At 39.9% G+C, this 21,479-nt stretch overlaps 1 protein-coding gene, 1 long non-coding RNA gene and 1 pseudogene across 2 annotated transcripts; 1 reads left to right on the top strand and 2 right to left on the bottom strand.

Moving 5' to 3' along the window:
* Positions 1-595: 595 nt before the first annotated feature.
* LOC131229784 (uncharacterized) lies at positions 596-2,089 on the bottom strand. The gene is made up of 2 exons (XR_009163587.1): positions 856-2,089; positions 596-747 (listed from the first exon to the last, which is right to left on the bottom strand). It is a non-coding gene; the product is annotated as an uncharacterized LOC131229784 (long non-coding RNA).
* Positions 2,090-2,172: 83 nt separating this feature from the next.
* LOC131228895 (uncharacterized) lies at positions 2,173-13,703 on the bottom strand (annotated as a pseudogene).
* Positions 13,704-16,570: 2,867 nt separating this feature from the next.
* Positions 16,571-17,159, top strand: LOC131229783 (pathogenesis-related protein PRB1-2-like). The gene has a single exon (XM_058225798.1). The coding sequence runs from the start codon at positions 16,572-16,574 to the stop codon at positions 17,106-17,108; it is 537 nt and encodes a 178-aa protein (XP_058081781.1). The 5' UTR covers position 16,571; the 3' UTR covers positions 17,109-17,159.
* The last annotated feature ends 4,320 nt before the right edge of the window (positions 17,160-21,479 follow it).

Here is a 21,479-nt window from a genome sequence, read left to right on the forward strand (position 1 = left end):
AGCTCTTACGTATGTGTCGTTGAGTGCAAATATAAAATAAGCAACAATTTCTTTATATTCAAGTTGAACATGAAAACTTAGTGAATGGAATCTAATCACATAAAAGCATCACAATGCTCCAATCATCAACAGAAGCATCAATTGAAATTATAAGCAAAACATAAACAGCTTAGAAAACACAATAGGCAGCTGGATCCTATGACCTTAGGATATACCATCTCAGAGTTGAAGCCGAGAACCAAGAGACTTCATAGGTGCTCCATGTTGCTGTAAATGAACTGTAACTCAGACAGAAAAGTAAAATGTTGCACATAGCAACAGTGATGAATTCTCCAAATAAAACATAAAAACATGAAACTGTTGTATTATGTTTTCATGTTTGGATTAATATTTTCTGTTATATCAATTTTTAAGACTTAGTTGGACATTTAGAAAGCATTAAGACTCATAATTTTTTAATACTCAAATTATTTCTTAATATCACGAAGTCAAGCCAGCTCCAGCCCCTCCCTCCATGCCAATAAAGCATAGGAGAAAACTCCAATATATTGTATATTCCACCAAATAGTAGTTTCTTCCCCCTTTTTTCTGTGGGTAGGTAAATTGGGATCACACCTGAGACCTAAATGTTGCGTCAAAGATCACCATCCATGGAGCAACATGATCGAACCAACTCATAGTTACTACTTACTACATTCATCCAATTGTTAAGCGAATTTAGTGGACCCACATATCTTACTCCACTACCTGAAAATACACATCACAAACAATTATGTAAGAATACAAGTGATACAAATAGAATACATCAAAAAAATAAAAAAGAAGAAAAGAAAAAGAAGACTGAGAGAATTTCACCTTTGCCTAGCTGTAGGCTGTAGCAGGTTGTTGCAGGAATAAATGAGTTGCTATCTATAGAACTGCAGGCCCTTAACGGTGGTGATTGGTTTTCAGCCTTTCATAGATGAGTTGGAGATGTAGTCCTGCTTGTATTTTCTTGGGATGGATATACATTGTTGAGCTCATTAGTGGAAGTTAAGTGGGTTTTTATTAACAGTTAGTTTCTTTCCTTGTTTTTCTTACATTGTTTAGCAGGCTTTCGTTGCTGCCAATAGTCCAATCTCAAATAGGTGTTACCATTTTTTGGTTTAACACCAAAAGAAAAGACATCTTTTACCTTTAATCCACTCTGGCAATCTCCATGAACTGAGGGGGTAATTCTGGCCATACCTCCTCATTTTCTCCAAATTTAAAATTCCGAAGGTGTGTTAGGAATGACAGAATATGGGATTAAAAATAAAATAAAAAATAAAAAAATCCAAGTTTTTCAGATTTGTCACAGGAAAGGGGATTCAAATATGAGACGGTGCACACATCTCAAATACTTTCAGGGATGGAAGCTGGAAGCTGGCAGAATCCAGCAGTTCTCCTACCAATTTTCTTTCATCTCCCCACTTGAAACGAATGGATGGAGCTAATTCTAATCCTATTCAACTGATCTGCAGTTCAACACCAGTTGTGTGCAAACAGGCTCTTAAACATATCGAATTTCGTTTTATGATTTTAATAGATACAAGTTCGAGTGATTCTGCGACCAGTTGCTCCCACTGAGGAAAGCTGACCATTCCACACTAATGGGTCCACAATATCAAAGGCTCACCTAAGTAGGGGCATCGGGATTATTTGGTTGACAAGCAATGCAGAGGCTACCCTAATTAGAGATGGAAACGTAACACATCCAAACAAGATCCATGCCACTCATCAGGTGGGGACCACTGTCATTACCTACAAATCTGGCTGGTACTATCATCAGCAAGGCCAAATGTGTACAATAAATAAATAAATAATTGATAGTTGAAGAGAATTAACCAACATGGATTTTGGACTACAGCAGATGCACTACCTTGTGAATAGCTTTTTATTTTATTTTATTTTATTAAATGAAGCCCACTCATGAGTTAGTTGCTCAAATGGGAGTTTTTTCTCAAATGAAAGTAATTCATCTGGTAGCTAAATTTCAGCAGCAACATCTGAGTTAGTCGCTCAAATGGGTGTTTTTTCTTAAATGAAAGCAATTCATCTGGTAGCTAAATTTCAGCAGCAGCATCTGAGGACACCCTTAGAGTAACTTTCACAAGTGTACCACTCATTCGGTATAATCAAACTCCTAGATGCATTACCGGTAAACCTCCTATTTCTATCATTTGATCATCAGGCTGAGGGAATTTCACCGGTATCCCTGCAATGGGTTAGCTGTTTTCCCAGATCTTGCATCTGTCCATGCTTTTGCAATCATCCACTTCATGTCATCATCTCCATCCTCATACATGTTCTGCAACAGGTCATTTTCTCAGCTTAATCCAGAATGTGCAACCCCTTGATATCCATGGTGGTTGACAAAAGGAGGTAATGTATGATGCTCAGCCTATAGAAAAAAAGGGCAATTTTCAGTTGTGTCAGCATGCCGGACACTTGAGGCCTGCTTTTCAGTGATCCAGACAGTTCATTTCATGCTAGCATAACTGCTTTTCAATTTTTAATCATCCATTTGTAGGAAAGCAATTATAGATGGCGAGGATCTTCTCCCTGAGGTGGTTTCCACAGCATTTACCCTATCAACAATGGGGCACAACAAAAGCTAGGACTCATATGCACAGAATGTTGGCTCAAAAAAAAAACTGCTAGTTCAGGCCGAGGCATAGGACATTTCCCAAGAAAAGAATGGATACAAGACTTACCTTCATCAAATCCATAATTCCAGCCATTGGATCCTTTTATGTATCCATATTTGGCTTCAACTGCAAAATAATAAAACAAACCTTATAACCATTTCCGAGACAAAACCACACAAGTTGGAATGTATAGAGCTGTTCAAAGATGATAATCTCCAAGGTACCCAAGTACCCATGTGGACATATACATTCAACTATAATTCACAAAACAATATCAATTTCGGTTTTCATCATCCAAAGACAGGCTGACTCCTTGGATAGCAGTAATGTGGATTGCCATATAATAATAACAATGCCTTTTTTTACCATGCCATGCATATGTTCTTTCATCATCCAAAGACACAGGAAATGAAAGAGGAAATGAAAATTTTGCATTTACCTTATCTTCTTTGAAGTGCAAATCAAGCCAATTCCCTTTTGAAGTTTTAGACAGTGTGACAATGACTCGGTTGGGCTTAACAACCACCTTACATTGCTCAGGCACAATCTCCTTGTTCAACTTCAGTATGGCACAACGGTAATTCTTCCCTTGAACGTCATGGAATTTAATATCAACAGACAGGCTTGAAAACAGTTTCCACCTTCTCTTGCTCCACACCCTCCAAGGACACGTAAATCTTAAAGGAAAACAAATAATGAAAAATAAAAATCAACTTTTACATTTAATTTCTATCAACCACAAACACTAGAGACACATGAGAATATGTTTCCAACTGTCTTTAAAAATTGAAGTACAACATTTATGAAAATAAGATTTAAGAAGGAAAAAAAAAAAACCCATGTTTGTATGTACAATTAAGCTAATGGTGTTCCCTAATGATTGTAATGAAGTAAGCCTCAAACTGGAATCATATTCCTTTCCAATCTGACTTGAAAGTGGCATAGTTGCAACTGGAAGCCAAGTCCTTGAATATGATTGCCAGGTACTTTTGCTTATTTCCACTTTAGTATACTTTTAATTGCAACCAAATTCGATAGCATCCATACACACCCAATTCAAAGTAGGTGAGGCTCCTACTAGTGCAACTCATCTCATACCTATTTAATAAATACAACCAGAAAAAAAAAAAACACTAGCACAACTTTCTGAGTATAGTATTCTTCGTAGTAACAGAAATTTGTGAGATTCAACAAGGAGCTGAGTTAAGAAATCTGACAATACCATATGCAGAAATATGCCACATGTGATGATTAAAAGTTCTCTTAACTTTTGAACAATACCATATGCAGAAATATGCCACAACACTTCAAATTTGGAAGTTGAACCCGAGTTTTGTCTAGTTTTGTCCATATGTACTGCAATAAAGGTTCCAGACCCAACCCAATTTGACCCCCACTTCAGCAACAAGAAGGATACATTTTGTGCTTTGTATAAAGGCAAAAGAAGTTTCTTATGGTACCTCATAAGGAAAAAGAGATCTTCCTCCTCAAGCAAATAACTGATAAAGCAAAACTCAACATCCAAGAAAGTCCATTTACACCACAAATCAAAATTTTATTAATGCAATAAGCAAACTTGAAAAAAGAACCTAAAAAAATAACTAGGCTAATAGGTACTTGCATAGAAATTGTCTCAGCCAACAGGCTCTAGTAATTTCAAATTGTCTATTAGGTGATTTAAGTTATGGAGCAATAAGGAAACTGAGAACTAAGAGAAAAATGCTCCAGCTGTACAAGAAGCATAACATGCAGTTACCAATGCGCAATGACGAAAGGCGGAGCTAAAATCCTCCAAAAGTGGTGACTCAGATGGTGTTGTTCTCACCAAGTGGAGAATAATCCATTGAGTAAGTATTTCCTGAATCATGGGAATCAATTCAAGCTATACATGGGAGATGTCTTCATGAACCATAAGGACCCACAAACAAGTAAGAAATTCAATAGAGAAAAGAGAGATTTAGGTGAGATTCTCAAAGCATGGCCGTAATTGTAGAAAGGTTTGCATTTTAACACAATTACATAAAAGTTTCACTAGAAAATGCATAATGACAGATGAGACTGCCTGGAAGAACTTGGAAGAAAACAAACTCAGTGCAGCCCAAAGTTGACAAACAGTGAACAAATTCAAGGCAAAGATGGCACTTCTTTAAAAACATCTAAAAGATGAACCTGCAAAAGTTTGGTTTTCAGGGGAACTATAAGACTTGCTACATCTAGAAATTTGCTAGTACTTACAATGAGGAGGTGGGACCTCAAACAGAGAAAGTTACAATGAGGAGGTGCCTATACAACCTGCATTCCAATAGCAGATGAAAGGACATTCTCCCAAACATCAGTGATGATTTTATTTTAAAGAAAGAGAAACATAAATACAGAGAGGGCTGACAAGGGCTCAGATACAACAGAGGCATTGCATCGGAGATGACTAGCTCCAATCCAGTCACCCGCCGCAAGTCTGTTCACATGACTGTCTGCCTCCCAAATACATCTTTAAAACCAAATTCTCTTTCCTACTCCTAGCAATCATATTTCTATTTCAAAAGGCAAATACAAGACTGATCTCTGCATTAACCATATAGTTTATTTAATACCATTGTTTCTCCTTCATTTGAATTTAGTCTAGAATGAATGAAGCTTGGTAGATGAATGTGTGCTGGTTGACTCGAAGACAACCAAGATTTTTTTTTTTTCTTTTTTTTTCCCCCTTTCCAAAAGTCCTTAAATTACTGTTGGTTTTCAGATAAATTATTGAGCATCAGATAAAAAGGGAATCGCATGCATGTATAGTAAATAAATTATTTATTAACTAGCAACAGTCTTTCAAAAGCTGAGACAGAACCTTGGGAAGTACAAAAAGGCGAACAACACTGCTATATTGAATTACAAAAGAAAAGGAATAACAAGATTATGAATATCTAAGATTTTCAAGAGCTTCTAAAAGTATGGAAGGGTTTCAATGGTTCCATCAACTATAGTGAAACTATAAATAAAACGGCCATTCAATTCTTAAAAGAAAATATCTACTCCGAATCTATTTCTTGAAATTTAACTCAGGGAAAGACATGATGAGGTTGATCACTGTCTTCCTTAGGATAACTACTCCAAATCTATGAAGCTCTTTGAATTCTTCATCGTCGACATTGGCAACATTGCTACATTAAATGTAGTCTGTGATAATGTGGTTCAATCACATTGCAATAAATAAGAATTTTTTTATTTGTGACAAGCAACTTTATTGAATTGCATATTTGATCATGTGCAATTGCATATGCGACAACATATTTTTGTTTTGTTTTGTTTTTTTTTTTTTTTGAAAATTAAAAAAAAATAAAAAAATATGAAAAAATAAATAAATTAAAATTTGTAAAAAAATAAAAAAAGAAGAACAAATTAAGGATAACTTTCCTAAGTTAACAAATGGGGATGTTTTGTGTTGTATTAGGAAAAAACAAAAGAGTTCTTTCAAATCCACATGAATATCATTTAACTGCTTTTGGATTTTCTACTAATAGTGTAAGAGTAGAAATCCAAAATCACGTATTAATGCGCAAGTAAAAAAGAATGTAGTGTTGTTGTCGACTTCGAGTTCTGCTGCATTATGTTTTTAAGGATGTTGTATATCTATAGGCACTCAAAGATGGATTTGTTTTATTAACAAGGTGTAATTAAGTTTGCTTATTTTTGGCTTTTTGTTTATAAACTGAGGTATATATAATGCTTGGCCTGAGGCTTTCTATGGCATGTTTGGGTTTTCAACTTGTACAAGTGGGGCCCATGTTCAACCCTCATCAGAGTTTAAATAGAGGCACGGTGGCTGCCGTTTTTCCTGCCAAGGAACGGCCTGAAACAGGGGCATTTTTACCCGGATTTCTGGACTGATATCAGTCCGATTTCTGGGATTTGTTGCAGCTCAAACAGAGCCCGATTATGAACTGTTTCTGGACTAAGTTTTAGCCCTCAGCTGGGGCCATTTTCATGCCATTGTTCGGCCCCAACTAGCGCCTGAACTCAGGCCATGTTCGGCCTCAAACAGGGCCCGTAATCAGGTCACGTTTATCCTCAAAACAGGGACCGTATTCAAGCCCTATTCAAGCTCCGCCATGGACGGATCGTGGCCCCAAACTTGGCTTATATCAGAGCCTTATAGCTACACATATGGAAGAAGGAGAAACAGATAAGAAGGAAAGAAGAGAAAGGCTGAGTTGTGGACTGATTACCTAGCCGGGCTTGGCTCTACTCCTTCTCCCTTTTCTTCTTCATTTCTCACCCCTTTTTGTGTGAAAACTCTGAAGGGAACTGGATCCTTGTTATAGGCAGGGAGAGTATCATCCAACGGCTGGGATCGTTTCTGCCATTCGGCCGTCGGCGCGGCCTCTTTTCACCGAAGAGGAGAAGACAGACCAGATCTGGGTTAGGGAACAGGGAGAGAGAGAGAGAGAGAGAGAGAGAGAGAGAGAGATTTGGGATTTGGGGGTTTTTTTTGGGCGCGGCTTTGTTTTTAAGCGCGCGCCCAAATTTAGTCCTTGGTCTGGTATGGCTCTGTGGGCCCCACCATGATGCGTGTCAAACATCTACCCCATCAGTCAGATGCACCATCCAATGGTGGGCCAAGGGATTAAAATCAAATCAATCTATTACTTTTGTGAGCCACACCACATACAAAAGTTGAGAGGGGTTACCCTCCATTAAAACATTCATAATTATTTTTTGGGCCCACCGAGATGTGGCCCACAAATCCAGCCCATCCATTATGTGTGTGCCTCTTGGATGAGGGGTCATACCAAGTTTCAGAAGCATTTAAATTTTAGGTGGGGCCCACCAAGTGCTTTTATATGTTTTAGGCATGTCTTCACATGACTTTAGATGGTATGGCCCAACGGAGTTTCGTATACAGCTGATTTTTGGCATATCGCATAATTTAAAGGGGACCCATCAAATGCATGGTGTTGATGTTTGACACATGTTATGGTGAGGCCCACACAGCTTGACCTCATGGGGACGGCGTGGATTAAACACAAAGGTCAAGTTGTGTGGGCTCTACCATGACATGTGTCAAACATCAACACCGTGCATTTGATGGGCCCCCTTTAAATTATGGGATATCCCAAAAATCAGCCGTATACGGATCTTAGGTGGGCCATACCTTCTAAATTCATGTGAATAAATGCCTAAAACATATAAATGCACTTGGTTGGGCTCACTTGAAATTTTCATGCATATGAAACTTGGTCTGACTCCTCATCCAAGTGGGACACACATAATGGATGAGCTAGATTTGTGAACCACATCTCAGTGGGCCTAATAAATGATTATGAATATTTTAATGGAGGGTAATCCCTCTCAACTTTTGTATGTGGTGTGGCCCAAAAAAGTCACGAATTGACTTGATTTTTAAGCCCTAGGCCCACCATGGAATGGTGCATTTGACTGATGGGGTAGTTGTGAGCCCACTTTGATTTATATATTGTATATCCATATGATCCATTTGCTAGGCTCGATGTACAACCATAGTGACTCTAGAGTGGGCAACGTTTAAAAATTGGAGGTAATTCTTTAGCTGTACAGGTGGCATAGTTTTACAGTAATCACAACCATCCAAATCGTTAAACCAAGTGTAGATGGAGTATAATTGAAAAATGACAAAGAGAAGATTATTAACCATGCACCTGATTTTTTACTTTGAATTTGGACCACTCGCTGCTTTCTTTTAATAATCTATTTGATGGCCATTAATTGGATGGTCAAGATTACTTGACCTTGTGGTTCTAGAGATTTGCTTAATCTCACAATTTGGATGGTCTGGATAGTCGTACATCATTGTCACGCGTAAGGAGAATGAATGGACGATCAGCTTGTTTTTCGAGAAGGACAATCTTCATTGAGGGGCCTACCTTTTTCATGGTACTGATGTCCTCCATAAATGACACGGTAACGCGAGCCATGGTACCGTTGCATATAGGTGATTAGTTCTCTTTTTAAAATGTTGAAATATCAATATTGTATTATGAGCTTTGCTAAGCCCACACGCATGTGCAATACAGCTTGAGTACATGCCATATATTTGCCAGCATGGCATAATAGATCTAAGATCCAGTCCATCTATCAGAACAGAAACATAATAATAATAACTTAATTCAAGAATCCGTTTGGTCCAGGTGTTATGTGGGCCACAATTTTTAAAAAAAGTATGGCTCTAAAAAACCTGGTTGAAGTTTTCTAACCCATTCACTGTTTCCAAATTGAGGCCCACATACTCAATTTACCAGATTTTATTTTAAAGAAAAAAACATATACAGAGTAGGACTAACCTGATGGATGGATGAGATCTAGCATGTATGTGTCATGCTGGCATATGTGTGGCACGTACACGAGTTTAATTGCACACGCGTGTGCGCTTAGCAAAACTCTACAATTTCCATTCATATGATATAAAAACTAAACATATATATATATACACACACACACACATACACACATTTTTACTAACAAAATTTTTTAAAAATTAAAACATTTTAACATTACTACAAAAATATATACATTTTTACATTAGGAAAAACATTTTTACTGACGATTTTTTGTATTTTGAAAAATTCAAAACACACTGTATCTACGAAAATTTTCGTAGGTAAAGATGACTAGGTAAAACTAAAGATTTCAATTGTTGTATTTTGAAAATTTCAAAACACCCTTTACCTAAATTTTGAAAAATTCAAAACACCCTTTACATATGAAACTTTTCGTAGGTAAAGATGGCTTTACAAAACACCCTTTACCTACGAATATTTTCGTAGGTACATAAAAATTTAGAATTTACAATTTCAAAACACCCTTTACCTACGACTATTTTCGATTCAAATTACCCTTTAACTACGAATAGTTTCGTAGGTAAATATGTTCAGAACACCCTTTAGCTACGATAAGTTTCGTAGGTAAAGAGGGCTTTTATTTCGTAGGTAAAAGTAAGGTTTTCGATTTTTGTATTTTGAAAATTTCAAAACACCCTATGACTTTTGCCTACGAAATCCAATTTCATTGCTAAAAGTAGACTTTTGGGTATAATCGAAAATTTCAAAACACTCGTAGGTAAAGATGGATTTTTCCTACGACATAGAATATTTGTAGGTAAAGATGGGTTTTACCTATGAAATATAGTACCGTAGGTACAAGCAAACTATTTGATATATAGAAAATTCAGAACACCCTTTAGCTACGGATTTTTTCGTAGGTAAATATGGCTTTGGTAGGTAAAAGTAGGCTATTCGATTTTTGAAAAAATTGAGAACACCCTTTAGCTACGACAATTTTCGTAGGTAAATAGGGCTTTTACCTACACACCTAAATTTCGTAGGTAAAAGGTAGGTTTTCGATTATGAATAAAATTTACAAAACACCCTTTACCTACCAAAGTTTTCGTAGGTAAAGATGACTTTTTCCTAACCGCACCTGTCGATCCATTTCAAAAATTCAAAACACCCTTTAGCTACGAACAATTTCGTAGGTAAAGATAGCTTTTACCTACGATCTTATTTTTCGCAGGTAAAAGTAAGGTTTTCAATTTTTCAAATTTCAAAAGACCTTTTACCTATGAATATTTTCGTAGGTTAAGAGGGGTTTTCCCTAAATTTAGAACACCCTTTAACTATGAATATTTTCGTAGGTAAAGATGTCTTTTGCCTACTAAAAGTTTCGTAGGTGAAAATATCTTTTACCTACGAAATTATATTTCGTTGGTAAAAGTAATCCGTAAAAGTTTCGTAGGTTAAAATATCTTTTACCTACGAAATTATATTTCATTGGTAAAAGTACTCCGAAAAATTGAAAACACCTTTTGCCTACTAAAAGCTCCGTAGGTGAAGATATCTTTTACCTACGAAATTATATTTCGTCGGTAAAAGTAATCTTTTCGATTTTTTATTTCTTTGAAAAATTCAAAACACTCTTTACCTACGAAAATTTGCGTAGGTAAAGATAGCTTTTACCTACGAAATTATATTTCGCAGGTAAAAGTAAACTGTGGATTAAAAAGACCTTTTACCTACGAAAAGTTTCGTAGGTAAATATGACTTGGACCGTTGGTAAAAGGTTACTTTTACCTGCGAAAATGATTTTCGTTGGTAAAAGTCATCTTTACCTACGAAAATTAATTTCGTAGGTAAAAGTTTCGTAGGTAAAAACCATATTTCTTGTAGTGACTGCTTTGGTCTGTTTTTTAAAGACTGTTGGCTAAGGTTCGTAAGAACCTTGCTGACTTGATCAAAAGTCATTGTTGCTTTTCTTGTTGGGTCATATGTGAGGGTGGTTCGAGTTCATGTTGGTGATGGTCCAATGAACTACCCAGACACCGTTTATATAGGCCAAGATTGCTAGACATTTTGGTCCAGGGTCATAACTCCATATGACCATTTATAGCTGTTGGTGAGAAACTAGCTGTTATTTGGCTGTTGAACGGTTCGAGGCCACTCTCAACTTTGGTGTAGGATGTGCCTTTCCAGTGTGCATAACGTCCGAAGATGATCGAGTAATGGGGAATGTAACAAATGCAATTAGCATTGAAATTGTGAACATTGTGGAAGATACTACTATAACATAACATATTGTCATTAATGAACAACCGAAGAATGTAGAGGGGGCTCAAATCGTGTGTCCTTCCATAAAGTTTCCGAATTCCTGTAGGGACACTGAGGGTAGTGGGGCTTCTCCATCCAAAGCTAATCTGGATGAGCATAAGCAAGTCACTTCTCAGCAACAATTGCAAATGAGGAAGACATCAAAGAGAGTTGCCCCACAACTACCCTGAAAAGGATTCACTCAAGATCTATAGGGTAACTTGAAAAGGATTCACTCAAGATCTATAGGGTAACTTGAAGTCTATTTGTGACAAGCTATATAACACGTACTCCATCTTTATACTTTGTAATCCCTACAATTAAGGAATTCTGATTGTATTTTCCTTATTTAAATAACCCTACGAAGGGTGAGATAGACTTCTATATTTGAATTCATGCATACTCTTAATACAAGTTCTTTTACAGGTGTGCTTGTGTGTGGATGGGCATGGCTCCATACTTGTTGTCACCAAAATCTGGCCAATAAATGAAGTTGGTGCGGTTATGAAATTCTTCTCGTTACCCTTCGATGGACCTACAAAAACTGTAAAGAAGATAAGTAAGGGAGAGCCGATGTTAGTTGTAGACCCTCCAATGCTTAAGTCGGAATCCATAGACAGTAATTCGATAACGAAGTTTAGGACTCGAGTGTCTTACCTATATTCTGAAAATTGGTTGATGTTTATATAGGGCATCAAAGAATATTCGAGTTTTCAAATCCTCCTTGATTATGCTGGAGGATCCTTAATTATACAAGATCCTTATCCTTAACTTATTGGAGAGATAATTGGCTTGGTTGGATCGGATCCCATATTTCTCGTACTGCCCCTAGTGGTGGCCTACCTAGTCAACTCAGGATGCTAGGTGAGCTCCGAGCTCTGAACCCGAGCACCACTCCCACGGGCCATTATCATATAGTAGATAGTCTGATCGAGACGAGTCCTTTCTATCAAGTTAATCTTCTGACAACTTGTCCCTGAGTTAAGGAAACTACTCATCCCCGGCTGCTGGCCTCTATGCTCGGACCTTAGCAATCCCCAGCTCGAAGGGTCTACCTCAGCTTGGAGGAGTATCACTTTGTAGATAATTGTTGCTCTTCCTGCGTGGGGGACTAGTTTGGTTTTCCCTACAATAGTTGTCCCCCTACTCCTGAGCTCAGCATACACGAGGCTGGGAGTAAGACTTGTGGATTGGTCCAGATGCGCGGGAATCTCTAGTTCAAAATTTGTATTACTTTTTCTTTTGACTGGCTGTAAAGATTTTCTTCATAATTTCATTGTAAGATTTGTTCTCATGTAATGAAAAAAAAAATCATTTTATCTCACTTTTATCTTTACTTTGTGAGTTTGTATGCTTGCTTCCCCTTCTTTCGAGCTTGACCTACCTTGGGCTCGGAAGTGAGGTCCTTGGGCAGGATTTTGAATCCCTACAATAGTGTTGGTTGTTCTTGCTCAGTGAGCGTCTCCTTGGGATCTACTTTTGTTTCCGAGCACATAGGTTGGTACGAGAGGCACCTTCTACCACTTTTCTTCCGTTGATTGTTATCGGATTATGGTAGCATGCTCAGTTGGAGGGTGCCTTCCTTGGCCATTCCCTCATCACGATGCTTGTCCGACTACTCAGGTCAGTATGGAAGGTACCTTCTTTGGCGTGTCTTCCTCTGATTGTTACCCGATCAGGGCAACATGCTTAGCAGGATGGTGCCTTCTTCGGCCTTTCCCTTACCTCGGCTCTTTCAATCAGGACAGTTACCACCGAGTCTTTCGCAGTCGAAGGGTGCTTGCTTTGGCCTTACTCTTTCCTCGGCTCTTTAGCCACTGTGCTTGTCACTTAGAGACAGTAGAATTGTCGTCGATGTAGGAAATATGATACTTAATTTATGGAAACTCTTTATAAGTTGCTAACACCTGAGGTGTTTATCGAAAACTGAATGCTTGAAGCATTTGTAGGGCTTGTCCTTCTAAGTATTCTAGCCAGTAGGTCCCTAGTCAGACTATACCGATGACTTTGTAGTGCCCTTCCCAACTCGATCCTAAGGCTCCCAAGTCAGGCTCTTTCATGTCTAAGGAGACTTCGCAAAGCACACAGTCCTCTAGTTTGAAGCATCTTTGCTTCGGTGTCGAATTATAGTACCAAACAACTCTCTATTGATGGGAGGCAACCTTCACTTGATGGCCACTCGAGGTCAATATATTATGTCGAACTCACCACTCTTGACCACCCTTGGCGAGGCAACCTGAAGCATCTGTCTTTTGTAGCACTTGTTGAAGGGGTTGATTGGTAGGGAACTAAGCAGTGACTCGATCTGAACTGTCCTTACCGAATCTTTCACAGGTGATCCTCTTTCTATACCTTCTTCCTGGGGATCTAGGGAGGTGATCGGCATTGACTTTTGTTGTCGTGCTCGAGTAGCACTATCAGGCTTCATGCTAGGCGCCCCTGACTCCATCAACCAAATGCTCGGTTAGAAACTTCATACAAAGGTGATAAATGAAGACTACAACCCACATGATATCCAAGGATGGTTTGCCCAAGATTTCATTATACACTGAAGGGCGGTCCACCATGAGGAAGTTTACTATGGTGGTGACCTAGTTGTCGAAGGTCTCCCTTTCGAGGTCACACTCTCTCTTGCGAAATCGAACAAAGGGGTTCACACAGGCCATAATCTCGACCACCATATCCCCATCTTGTCGAAGGCAACCGCAAACAGAATATCTGCTAAGCATATTGTTGTGGAGGTGTTGGATCCCCCTGGGATCTTCCTCAGTGAAGTCGATTATGCATGAATTTATCCTGGGCTCCTTCCTAAGTCGGCTGGCAAGGTCTACCTGATGGACTTGGTCAGTAATCTTTGCACCCCAAGCATTAGCTCGTCGTGTTCGGTTGGAATTTCCTCCATTGGCTGGTCCACAAAAGATGGTGCAGATCTCCCCAATTGGATCATTCTCGTTGTGCTCCTCTCTCTCTGTCTTGCCAAGGAGTTGGTCGGTCTTCCTCGCGCTTGTCGATGAACTCGCGTAGGTAGCCCCTTTGAATGAGGGACTCAATCTCCTCCTTGAGGTTAAAGCAGTCGGTCGTGTCGTGGTCATGATCTCATAAAAACCTACAATATTTTGATCTGTCTCTTTTCTCTGGAGTGAACTGCATCTTGCTCAGCCACTTCAAAATTTTCTTATCTCTGACCTCCATGAGCACCTTCTTGGGCGACGTGTTGAGTGGAGTATACAGATAAATTTGGCTTTCTGGAGCTCAGCAATGTAGGAAGTGCCACCCTGGTCATCGTCTCTCCTTTCGCTTAAAAAAAATCTTTTGTTGAGTTGCTCTAATGCTCTCTCTCTCTCTCTCTCTCTCTCTCTCTCTCTCTCTCTCTGAGCCTTTGCAGACGTCGAACAATTCCTTGTCGCTCATGTATTTCGGAGCTTAGTTCATCAGGTCAGCCAAGGTCTTTGGGGGGTTTTTGTTGAGCGAGAAGAGGAAACTCCCTCATCTAAGCCCGGCCATGATGGTCGTGACGGCTACCCCGTCGAAATAGCCATCAACCTGGATGACCTCGACGTTGAACCTGATGATGTAGTCTTTCAGCGACTCATTGTCCTTCTAAGTTACCATAAGGAGGTGAGTCGTTGACTTGTGTATATCTTTACCTCCGACGAACTGGGTGGCAAAGGACTTGCCGAGCTGGGCGAAAGAGAGCCGATGGACTTCGACTTCACGTTTTTGTACTACTTACAGGCTATCCTGGTGTGTGTTGTTAGATAGAATGCCTTGCACATCACAAGTCCAGCGGCGCCATGGAATTTCATCCATGCTCTAAATGATTCTATGTGTTTGGTTGGGTCCCCCGAGTTTGAATAGGGTGATATTTGGGACATTCGGAATCTGGACGACGGCTAATCTTCAGGGATGCATGCGACCTTTCTTGTTGATCAACAAGGGATGCATGCTACCTTTCTAGCAGCCTCATGATATAGTCGACATTGCCAGTTAGGGCTCCTACCTGATTCTCAAGGGAGATGAGCCAGCTACCCCAGTTCTGGGGTCTTTGAGCCATTACTTGTGATGGTAGCTAGGACCGTGGAGCCGACTGCAAGGCCTGAGCGTCTTTAGGCCTCTCCCCATGAGCAGACTCAGCCGTAGCCAATGTTATTTCCTTCTTCTTGGCCATTGAAGGGGAGAAGGAGAAAATAGTGATTCGTACTAGAGTTTATGGGAACTTGGCTTTGCTGTCATTCCCACATGCAGTGCCAATCTATTGTCATTGAAATCTGGCCAACAGATGAAGTCGGTGCGGTTATGAAATTCTTCTCGTTACCCTTCGATGGACCTGCAAAATCTAGGAAGAAGATAAGCAAGGGAGAGTCAGTGTTGGTTGTAGACCCTCCGATGCTCAAGTCAAAATTCGTAAAATAGAGTGTAGGGCTCGAGTGTCTTACCCATTTTCTAAAGACTATTTGTTGTTTATATAGGGCAACGGAGAATATTGGAGTTTTCGAATCCTCCTGGATGACGCTGGAGGATCCTGATTATCCGGGATCCTTATCCCTGATTTATTAAAGAGATATTCGGCTGGCAAGGATCAGATCAGATCCCAGATTTATCGTACCACCCCTTGCAGTGGCTTGCCTGGTCAGCTTGGGATGTTGGGTGAGCTCGGAGCTTAGAACCTGGGCGCACAACTCTCCCATGAGCCCTTCCAATATGGTAAATAGTCCGATTGAGACAAGTCCTTTATACCAAGTCAATCTTCTGACAACTCATCTCAGCAACTCATTCCTGAGTTATGGGAAACTACTCATCCCCGGCCGGTGGCTTCTATACTCAGACCTCAGTTGTAGATAACCATTGCTCTTCTTGCGTGAGTAACAGGTTTAGATTTCCCCGCACCAATACTCACGTTAACAAACCTCACGTCTCCATCTCTCATTCGTCCCTCCTCTCCTTTTTGTTTTGGAGGGACTAACTTTACTTGTATCTCCTCTGTAAAGTTGCCTCATGATAGATGAAATATACAACTCTTGATTTTTAATAATAATAATAATAATAATAATAATAATAAATCAAAAAAAAAAAAAAAACCTCACGTCTCTCTCCTGCTCGTAATTGGCTAGTTTTTTCTTCTTTTTTTGCGTGTAGCCCAAAGGTGACGGCAATGACTTAGACTAAGAGTGAAATTTCCAATCAGACTTTTCATGGAAATAAAAAGAGCTTCGAACAGTTCCCATTAGCCTTTGGTTTTTTGTTGATTACCCATGATATTTCGTGTGTGTTTGCAGCTATAAATAACCCTCCCACAATGCTAATTTCTGCCAAGCAATCCATCCCAACAATAGCTAAAAAGATGGCATTCTCCAGCCTTGCACTCGCTTTGATGTGTGTCATGGGTCTAGCCCTGGCTCATCTTACCCAAGCCCAAAACTCCCCCCAAGACTTCCTCGCCGCTCACAATGCGGCACGCGCACAGGTCGGCGTGGGCCCCATGACATGGGACCCCTCTGTGGAGGCCTTCGCTAGGAACTACGCTAATCAGCGGATTATTGCCAATTGCCAGCTTGCCCACTCAGGTGGGCCCTACGGTGAGAACATCTTCGGAGGTTCCGGGGCCGAGTTCACAGCCACTGATGCTGTCAACTCGTGGGTCGGCGAGAAACAGGACTATAACTATGACACAAACACGTGTGCAAGCGGAAAGGAGTGCAGACACTACACTCAGGTAGTGTGGCGTAACTCTGTCCGACTCGGTTGTGCACGTGTGAAGTGCAACAGTGGTGCAATTTTCATCACTTGCAACTACGACCCTCGTGGCAATATCAATGGGCAAAAGCCTTACTAGAGCTCTATAATCCATATTATTATAATTCCAATCTTCATGTCACTCTATTAATCTTTTAGTTAAACAAGTCTGGTAATATTAAATAAATTGAAGTTTTATTTTATTGTTTCTTTATAATTACCATGAGAATGCTAAGATATTCATGGCCCATGTGAGAATGGATGGATGGTTATGATTGTCTAATTTTTAGATTGGGCCACTGTAAGATTTCCTAGTATGAACGGGAAAAAATAAGTGATGTTGATCCTACTATATATAATACTGTTATATTGGGCCACTGGCACAAGAACAACATCATCCAAACCGTTTGTGTAGTGTGTATCACATTGGATTAGACACGGCCATAAAATGGTTATGATTACACGATCCTATCTGTCCAATCGCAGGATTTAAGTGATGGTGTATATTCGATAAAAGAATTCCTTGATTCAGATATATGGTTAGGATCATCTGACCGGATTTTAGCCACTACATGTTGGTCACCAGTTGTTGAACAGTCTGGATCTGTTTGATGTCATGAGGGGGTGGCCCAATCACGCAAATCCTCTTTGAAGATGAAGGGTCTATATTTTCCAGCATCTCCACCGTCTAGACAATCAGAACCATTGGTTTAGTGATAGAAAAACCATTAGTACAGTTGATTTGACAATCCTAGCAATCCGATTGACTAACAGATGCTTCTATTGCTCAACATTTACAAACCGTCCATTTTTAGGCTAATTATAGTCCCTTGGTATGGGACCTAACAGATCAACGGTCATGATTGACCCAGTTGGGCCCATGATTTCCTGAAGCGGATTGGCTGGTGTACCACACAGCAGCTGTATAGCTGGTGCAGGTACGTGTCGTGCGACGAGCGCTGACGCTCCTCGAGCTCCGGGTTGTACGAACGGTTCAAAGGAGATCAAAGTTACATAGGCCCCACAATGATGTATTTATTATATCCACACTGTTCATCCATTTTTTGAGATCATTTTAGATTAACTATACAAAAAATGAATCATATTCAAAGATCAACCCAACCACACCACAAATAGCAGTAGAGATAATGATTTTTACTGTTAAAAATTTCTTAGGGCCAAACATAAAGTTTGTTTTCCATCCAATATGTTCATAAGGTCACAAAAACCTAGATGAAGGGGTTTCAATTGGGACTAATGTTATTATTTTGAAAAGAGATGACACGGTTAGATCTAGTTTAGAGGATTTGTTTTTTATTTTTAATATCAAATTTATAAACTAATTTTTAAATGTTCCTAATTTGTACAATTTGACTGGTCAGGGAAAATGCTAAGTTGCTAAAAAAAAAAAAAAAATCATAAATAAAGTGTTTTAGGAAGAACCGAAGCTGTATGCATGCACTTTTTTGAATGCGCTAGACTTCTAAGAAGTTACCCACCATTTAAGAAATGGTGGTGACACTTCAACCTTATGCATGGCATCTGTAAGGCAATCAGGAACATCCAGTTCGGTGACCCAACATGCATGGAGCATCAACCAGTAAATATACGAAGATGATGACAGGAATATATTTTTACCTACGGAGTTTGGACTATGAAAATCTAATTCTCCATTTGATAGCCATCAATTGGATGGTTAAAGGTCGTTTAATCCATGTGACTTTAGATATTTTCTCCATCCACAACTTTTCCCACGCTTTAGATGGTTTGGATAGCTTTACATGAGTGCCACATGTGATTAAGACGAGTCAAAATGGTGGTGAACCAACAAAGGGCTCTCACGCATTCTAATTTTTGGTATAGTTGGATATTCCAAGCATCTCTTACGGGGAACTCACGTGATAATGGTCACCATAGCACGTGAAACACACGATAAAAGATGGGGAGGGAGGGAGCGTGCGTTACACTCGAAACGGCTCGTTTGGATTATAGGTTATTTTACACAAATTAACTACTTATCCCACGGGTAGCTTATCTTGGTTCCACATATTTAACCAACAAATATACTGAGTGTATAGTCCAAATGGAATAGCATCCTCTCTTAGTTAAAACTAGGCATCGGACCAAGTCGGATCGAATTGGGTCCAACCCGATCCGGTCCGAAATGCAAGTAGTCTGACCTGAATCCGATTCGATCCGGGACAGAGTTAGGGAGATCTGGCTCGATCGGACCCGATGCGCAGTTGACCTGACCCGACCCGAGTCCGACTCGGCCAGGGAAACCGAGTCAAATCGGGTTTGGCACGATTCGGATAAAAAAATTTAACAATGAAAATCATTATCCTCGTTGTTATTTTTGGTGTGGTCTATTTGACCTTTAAATATGATTCAACTTTTTTTCAAATGATCTAAAATGATCACCAAGATTGAATAAACGGTATGGATATAATAAATACATCATTGTGGGGCCCATGTAATTTTGATCTCATTTGAGCCGTTCATACAACTCAGAGCTTGAGGCGCAGACTCCATTGGCCTTTGCACAACACGTGGTGTAGACTTGCTGGGCACGAAAGCACAGCGGCTTGCTTAACAAGAAACCACTGCGACACGCTTCACAGTGCATTGCACTGTATTGACAGTAGCAAGTTCTGTGAATTTGATCATGGGGTATATGTTGTATCCAAACCATCCATGCATTTTACAAGCTCGTCCTAATGTTTGAGACGAAAAATGAGACAGATCTAAGTATCAAATGGACCACGTGAATTGTTTAAGGTGAAAATCATTATCTCTCATGCTATTTGTAGTGTGGTCCAGATGATCTTTGGATATTATTCGTTTTTTGGATAATGCTCTAGAATGATCTCTAAAAATATATAAACGGTACAGATATAATAATACATCACTATGGGGCCCATATAACTTTGATCTCCTTTGAACCGTTCGTACAAACCGGAGCTCAAGGAGTGTCAGAGACGTCATTTCGTCTTCCCAGGACTCGGATTTCCTGCGAAAGTCTTTCGCAGGTGCGCAATTATTCCGGATGGGACCCACTATGATGTTCGTGAGAAATCAAACCTGTCTATCCGTTTTTAGATCTCATTTTAGGACACTAGAGAAAAAAATAAGGTGGATCCAAAACTCAAATGGGCCACAAGAGATGAAAAAGTGGGGATTTATTTTTTACCGTTGAGATATTTATATGGCCATCAAAGTTTTGTATTAATCTAAGTTTTTAGTGTTTTCACTTCATCCCAATAAAAATGACCTTATAAGCAGTTTGGATGGCATATAAACATCAAGTCAGATCCTATGAAGGTTTCAACGGTAGGAATTCCTTTTCCCACTATTTCATCTTGTATGGCCCAATCGAGTTTTGGATCCTCCTAATTTTTTGGCGTTTCTGTTTGATCAGATCTTTCACTTTGACGGAAGCTTTTAGACCTAGCAAAAATCTGACGCCACATATTCTAAAATGAGCTCAAAAAAAGGATGGACAGGTTAGATTTCTCGTAAACATCATGGTGGACCACACCTTACATCCCAGCACAGGAACTTCCTGAGAAAGCCTTCCGGGTCGTCTCTCCGTCTTCGCACGACACGTACCTACAGCAGCTTATATAGCTGGTGTGTAATGAGTAAACTCTAATGGGCCCCACCACGAATACATGTGGTTTATCCACCCCGAATCGGGGTCGGGTCGGATCGGACCCATTCAGATCGGGTTTTGGGTCGGGTCGGTCCGGATTAGCCACGACCCAAACTCGATTCGTAAACCATTTGGATCTGGATGGTCCAACTCGACCCGCACCGATCCAAGCTGTCGGTTCGGGTAGGATCGGGTCGGGTCAGGTCAGATCCACCGGATCGGGTAAGATATGTCCAGCTATACTCTTAGTTCAACAAACAAGTGTCTATGAATGGTAGAGCCCTTTCCCCACTGTACACGTAGCAGGGTGAATTATCACTAGGGAATCTGGACCATCCGTTAGTTGACCCTACTATGTGACTTATCATAGAGATGGAAGAAGATACAAATGATGAACGACTGACATTTAGCATGGGAAGGTAAAGAAAATTGATGTAGTTATGATTTTTGGAAAATGGACCATCCATAATGCGTTATGCACGATGAACCAATCTGATCAATGCATCGCCTTATCACGTTTACTGTGGCGAGATGGCTCTACCGTATTTTGGTTTCAAGCGATGGAACGTATCATCTCTAGTTAGGGTTGTACATCGAGCCGAGTCGAGTCGATGTGGGCCAAGATTGGTTTGAGTCATCCATGCTCTACTCGAGTTCGGGCTAGAGCTTATCATTGGAGCTTGGCTTGTTTGTCAAATCTTTTGAGTCGAGCTAGTAGATCGAGTCAAAGTGAGCTTATCTCGAATCGAGTCGAGCCTGCTCTCAACCTGACCCAACTCAACACCTAACCCAACACCCAACCTACACCCAACTCAACCC

The sequence above is a fragment of the Magnolia sinica genome, chromosome 16 (assembly GCF_029962835.1).
Source record: "Magnolia sinica isolate HGM2019 chromosome 16, MsV1, whole genome shotgun sequence".
NCBI classification, from domain to species: domain Eukaryota; kingdom Viridiplantae; phylum Streptophyta; class Magnoliopsida; order Magnoliales; family Magnoliaceae; genus Magnolia; species Magnolia sinica.

Excerpts from the sequence above, each read along its gene's own strand:
- LOC131229783 (XM_058225798.1), top strand. The coding sequence starts at position 16,572 with ATGCTAATTTCTGCCAAGCAATCCATCCCAACAATAGCTAAAAAGATG.